Source organism: Rhinoraja longicauda, chromosome 15, assembly GCF_053455715.1.
Source record: "Rhinoraja longicauda isolate Sanriku21f chromosome 15, sRhiLon1.1, whole genome shotgun sequence".
In the NCBI taxonomy this organism is placed as follows: domain Eukaryota; kingdom Metazoa; phylum Chordata; class Chondrichthyes; order Rajiformes; family Arhynchobatidae; genus Rhinoraja; species Rhinoraja longicauda.
Genome location: NC_135967.1, coordinates 37110281 through 37116466, shown reverse-complemented (window position 1 = coordinate 37116466; position 6186 = coordinate 37110281). Strand labels below are relative to the sequence as shown.

Below are 6186 nucleotides of genomic sequence, written 5' to 3'. Positions count from 1 at the left end.
GCCTGTTTTCATGTCGTATCTTCAACCAATCAATCAAAGTACTTGGCTTGGCTGTGTGATTTATATCAAGTTGCATCTTTGTTTTCTGAACCTGTCTGATGACAGTTTGATATATGTGACCAGTCACAATCATTGCTACAAAGTCTTACTTTCAGCTCAGCAAGAGTCACATCTGGTTGATGCAACAAGGGATGGATGATGTAAAGTGGAGAGTGAGAGAATAATCAATTTCACTAAATGCTGACAATGCAGTACAGTTGCAGTTGATATAGTGTGTACTGCAGCAGAAATATTAATGATATTTGTTACATCAGCACTTGCTCATTCCATTGTTTTCCTGCAATCCTCCCAACTGATGTCCATTCATAATTCTGCCAGCCATATTAACATCCCATTCACCTGTATCTGGCCTACAGTTGTTCCAAGTCCGGTAATACGACAATTTAAACATTCTTATTCTCATTTCAAAATCCCTACAAGACTTCTCAATCTTATTACTAACCTTCTCGTCCTACAACACTCCAAGATCACTGTAAATGGATTGATTGTAATCACGTATTGTCTTTCTGCTGACTGGTTAGCACGCAACAAAAGTTCGGTACATGTGACAATAAACTAAACTAAATCGAACCTCAGGAAAGCAACTAAATCTCCATCAACCTGCCTTTAGCAGCCACGTCTTCTGCAGCTTAAATTATGGAAAACTTCTCCACGTTAAATCTTTTTTTTTTTTTTTTACTTGAGCGTGTGGCCCTCCATCCGAATAGTCGGTTTATGCTGCTACTTTTCCTTTGAAATACTTCATGTACATCAATGGGATTTGAGGGTGACCCACCTTATGTAACATTACACGATGCAAAAGTTGACGAACAAACTGCTGGAGAAACTCAATAGATCGAGCAGCGTCTTTGGAGTTCAGAAGTGATAGGAGTGGAATTAGGCCATTCAGTTCATCAAGTCTACTCCGCCATTTAATCATGGCCGACCTATCTCCCTCTCTACCCCATTCTCCTGCCTTCTCCCCATAACCCCTGACACCTCACCCTGACACTGGAGGGACAATAACTTTCACCTCCACAGATGCTGACGGACCCGCTGAGCTCCTCCAGCACTTAGTTTTTTGTTCAATAAGATTTAGATCCCAAAATCTTGTAGGGATTAAAAATGAGGATAAGAATTTTTTAATTGCTGGACTATGAACAATTGTAGGCCAGAAACAGGTGAGCAGGAAGGAACTGCAGCTGCTGGTTTACACCAAAGATAGACACCAAAAGCTGGAGTAACTCAGCGGGTCAGGCAGCATCTCTGGATAAAAGAAATAGGTGACATTTCGAGTCGAGATCCTTCTTCAGACTGAGAGACAGGGGAAAGGGAAATTTATAGGTATGAAAAGCTACATGGAACAAATGATTGAAATGTGTGCAAAAGGACAAATCAAAGCCAGCAGGAAAATTGTGAATGGCCCAGGCTTACATCAGGTTTTGGAGACTCTAACATTTGCAATTTGCAGGAAATTATCCTGGAGAAGTTTAAATTCTATTTGTAAGTTGACAGGCGACAAAAAGTTAGAAAGCAATAAAGGTTTTCTGAAGAAGGGTGTGGAGAAAATGAATGAATTCTCGCTTCTCCTCAAGGTGCCAGTTCACAGGCGGAACCATTCTCTACCTGCAGCGGGCGAGTCGGAGCGTGGGACTGCCGGACCTGGACCTGGATATGGCGCCCCCAGGTCTCCAGTGAAACTTGCTTCTGGATTGATCAATCACCCACCCACTGCTGAACACGGGCGCCCGGCGGGTGGGTTTCTCTCTGGTCGCCTCGCCTTCCCCCGAGAGAGGAGCCCTGCCGCCTCCCCCCGAGAGAGGAGGCCCTGCCGCCTCCCCCAGCCTTTGCTGCAACTGCTGCTCCCCCGCGACTGTGCATTGCACCCAAGGCCACTCTACCTGAACTTCTGTGTTGCATTCAACTTAAAATTACTGCAATACTTGTTTAAAAATACAGGACCAAGGTTTATTTCTAAGGATTTTCCAGCAATTCAGTGGATAAGTGGACAGGACGGAGGAGCAGCCTGGGGATTCTGCAGCTGAGTCTCTTCATTTTTAAGGGTGAGTGTTTATTTTAAATAAACTTTATTCGGAATAAAAAAATATATACAAAAATAAATACCGTACAAATTGTCTTCATACGTTTTTAATGCCTATACACTCAACACTGTTTTGCTCAGTGGTGTTAGCACCTGTCTTTACATGAAACCCCCTTGCCCCAGAGGCTAGTAGCTCTTGGCTCCTGACCATTCAACATTTGCACATCTTCTCGATGGCAGCTAAGCTTGCTGACAGTTATTTATTGGTTTCTGCTGTCGAGTACATCGTTGTGGATTTTATTTGACCAGATTTAGTGTTCTTTTTATGCAAACACACTCCAAACTTCTGCAACTTTAAGGGGAGAAAATTTTGAGATACAAGCAAAGTTAGAATATTACATTATTGAATAGTCAAGGTATGAGGTCCATTTGCGCACATCAATTAGTATTTATGTTCTATTTTACTCAAATACCTGTTTTACATTTTTGAATTAATGCTTTTAAAAAATCCTCCTGAGTTGTGAATTTGTGCCATGTATAAACTAAAGCAAGACATGGTCTGGGAGTGGACATATATGTGTAATTAACACACTGTTCTGAAGGAACTCAGTGGGTCAGGCAACATCTGTGGAGGACATGCACAGGCAACATTTTAGGTTGGGACTGATGTAGTAGGGAGGGGAAAGCTGGAAAAGAAAGGTGGGGGTGGGACAAAACCTGGCAAGTGATAGATGGACACGTAAAGCTGGAGTAACTCAGTGGGACAGGCAGCATCTCTGGGGAGAAGGAATGGGTGATGTATCGGGTCGAGACCCTTCTTCAGACGGTAGATACATGTCTGAAGAAGGGTCTTGACCCGAAACGTCACCCATTCCTTCTCTCCCGAGATGCTGCCTGACCTGCTGAGTTACTCCAGCATTTTGTGAATAAATCGGTGGATACATGTGATTGGTCTCACCACCACCACTATTCTCCAATAGAGCTGCACTGCCACCTAATGTACATTGTTAATATATGCAAAGTTCTGTAAAATTGATTGTCTGAAACTACAAATGCAAGCCCAAAGAAAAAAAATTTGACGAATGAACACAGTAATTAGGATGTTCAAATAAAAATTAGAAAGTTGAGTTTGTAACATGTTCTTCACTATATTTCTGTATTCATATTTAGCTATGAAATAAGATATGTGCTCCTTTTCTCACAGCTGTATGGTAACCATATAGCGACTAACAGTTTCAATAGGACATTATGAATTTGAAATAGACCGTGAAAAACAGCCCCAGTCACAGCCCCAAAGAAAAACACAATTTTCAAGCTCAGAACAATGGCCTGTGTTAAATTGTAACAGGCAAGAACGCTCCAGAGTTGAGTTAAGGTAGTGCTAACCTTGGGAGCCCGTCATGTAAAGAAATAACTAAAATCCTTTTACTATTTTATTTGGACTGGGAAGTGGAAAGTGCTCATGATTTCTGCTCATTGTTTATTGTAGAGATCATGTGCCAATATTATGTGAAAAAAAGGTTGTCTTGAGCTGTGGTGCTAATGCCATGCATGGATCCAGGTTGTTATCCATATCTGTGTTAGTGGATTCTGCACAAGATTATTACAACATCCACTTAATGCCCATATTGTGTAGGGAGGATCTGCAGATGCTGGTGCTGGTTTAAACGAAAGACAGCCACAAAGGCTGGAGTAACTCAGATCAAGCAGAATCTCTGGAGAAAAAGAATAGGTGACGTTTTAGGTTGAGACCCTTATTGTTGTTCATTGTATCTCTTTGTACCAAGGCTCTTGGACCAAGGCATGATACAACAGTTGCAGTTGAGCATGACACAGATAATTTAAAAAAACCTTCTGTTGGTTTACTCCAATATTTGTTTGTGTTTCAGCATGATGAATGAGCTTTGGACTCCAATTGCAAAACAATACAATCCACTGAAAGCTGGAAGCATCGATGGAACGGACGAGGAGCCCCATGACCGAGCAGTTTCGAGGGCAATTGCAGGCAAGTACAGGCCGAATAAGGGCGTCATAGGAGATCCTCACCTGACCCTCTTTGTCTCCAGGTTGAATCCTCAGACATCTGAGGAAAAGTTAAAAGAGACCTTCCTTAGATTTGGAGACATCCGTAGACTGAGGCTTGTGCGTGACATTGTCACAGGGTTTTCCAAATGCTATGGTTTCATCGAATACAAGGACGAACGTTCATTATTAAAGGCTCATCGGGACAGCAATAAACTAGTGGTGGACCAAAATGAAATATTTGTGGATTTTGAATTGGAACGGACTTTAAAAGGATGGGTCCCACGGAGATTTGGTGGAGGATTAGGAGGCAAAAAGGAATCCGGCCAGCTGCGGTTTGGTGGGAGGGATCGTCCCTTTAGGAAGCCTTTCAGTCTGCCAGCACTGAAAGCAGAACTGTACACAGAGGGACCAGTTGATAAACTGGATCGAACAAGGGATAACTGGCAATGGGAGAGAAGTCGAGATCGGGAGAGGCGAAGAGAGGAGCGGGGCGAGGAAAGAGAAAAGCACGATGGAGATAGAGACCGATACAGAAGCAGGGAAAGGGATCATAAACGCCAAAGAGATGAAGATCGACATAAAGATGAAGACAGACACCAACGTAGGGAGAGGCATAAAACACGGCGATAGAAGCTGTTACCTTTATTATCCCCTGCAGGGAAAGATAAAAATTCACAACAAATACTATCCTGCCATGGTCTGCCTAACCTTTTTATTTAAATGTATGTTGTGGTCTTTTGAAATATTTGATCGCCATTCATTTGTAACAAGGTATGTTATTGGAGAGTCAATTTTCTCAATGTTATATTGTATTTGTATACACAATATAACATATTTCCCTTAAGTTTCCACGTAGTATTTGGATATCAATGATCCTTCTGTATTATGCTTAACTGGCCATTTTTAAAGATTTTAACAAATGGGATGATGATCCAGCAGCTTTGTCTGTTACTGGATGGTGATCAGAAAACAAACTGCCCATCTTGAACTTCACTGAAATCCAAATATGCCTCTGCAATTGTTGCTCCAGTGGAATAAATAACTATTAATAAAGGTCATGGATCAAACTTTATTTACATGGAAATCACAGAACGACAGCTGCTGGAAAGCGGCTTAAAATAATAGTTGAAAATACTGGAACACTGACAAATGCTGGAAGATAGTATCCGTGGAAAGAGAAACTATTGATACTTAGGATCAGAAACCCGTGTCAATTTCCACAAAGAATCCAGCTAAAATATTAACTGTTGCTCTTTCCACAGCTGTTGCTGTCCCTGCTCAGTATTTTCTAGTTTTATCTCCGGTTTCCTCCCACATTCCAAAGACGTGAGTGTTTGTAGGTTATTAAGTTTCTGTAAATTGTCCCTCGTGTGTAGGAGGGCCAAAGGGCCTGTTTCCACACTGTATTTCTAAACTACACTAAACTAAGAATTTCTATAACATCTCCCAGGATGTGAAAAGGAGAGGAATTGAGTGAAGTTTGTAAGTTCTCAGAGCAGAATTAGGCCATTCTGCCCATCAAGTCTACTCCGCCATTCAATCATGGCTGATCTATCTATCCCCCCTAACCCCATTTATATGGCAATTTAAGAATGCACAATTTAACATTTCACACCCATGAGATTTCTCGACGGATTTCGAAATTCGGTAAAGGAAATTTTTTTATTTTTTTTTGATGGAGCTCATCGGGCACTAGGACCCGGCAGAACTTGATGACAATAGACAATAGACAATAGGTGCAGGAGTAGGCCATTCAGCCCTTCGAGCCAGCACCGCCATTCAATGCGATCATGGCTGATCACTATCAATCAGTACCCCGTTCCTGCCTTCTCCCCATACCCCCTCACTCCGCTATCCTTAAGAGCTCTATCCAGCTCTCTCTTGAAAGCATCCAACGAACTGGCCTCCACTGCCTTCTGAGGCAGAGAATTCCACACCTTCACCACCCTCTGACTGAAAAAGTTCTTCCTCATCTCCGTTCTAAATGGCCTACCCCTTATTCTCAAACTGTGGCCCCTTGTTCTGGACTCCCCCAACATTGGGAACATGTTATCTGCCTCTAATGTGTCCAATCCCCTAAT

General features: G+C 42.2%; 1 protein-coding gene across 1 annotated transcript; it reads left to right on the top strand.

The window, feature by feature from the left end:
* The first annotated feature begins 1663 nt into the window (after window positions 1-1663).
* snrnp35 (small nuclear ribonucleoprotein 35 (U11/U12)) lies at window positions 1664-5131 on the top strand. Its single transcript, XM_078412500.1, has 2 exons — window positions 1664-2102; window positions 3970-5131. The coding sequence occupies exon 2, from the start codon at window positions 3971-3973 to the stop codon at window positions 4733-4735; it is 765 nt and encodes a 254-aa protein (XP_078268626.1). The 5' UTR covers window positions 1664-2102; window position 3970; the 3' UTR covers window positions 4736-5131.
* The last annotated feature ends 1055 nt before the right edge of the window (window positions 5132-6186 follow it).

What these genes read in the sequence shown, in the direction of transcription:
- snrnp35 (XM_078412500.1), top strand. Translation starts at nt 3,971, where the DNA reads ATGATGAATGAGCTTTGGACTCCAATTGCAAAACAATACAATCCACTG.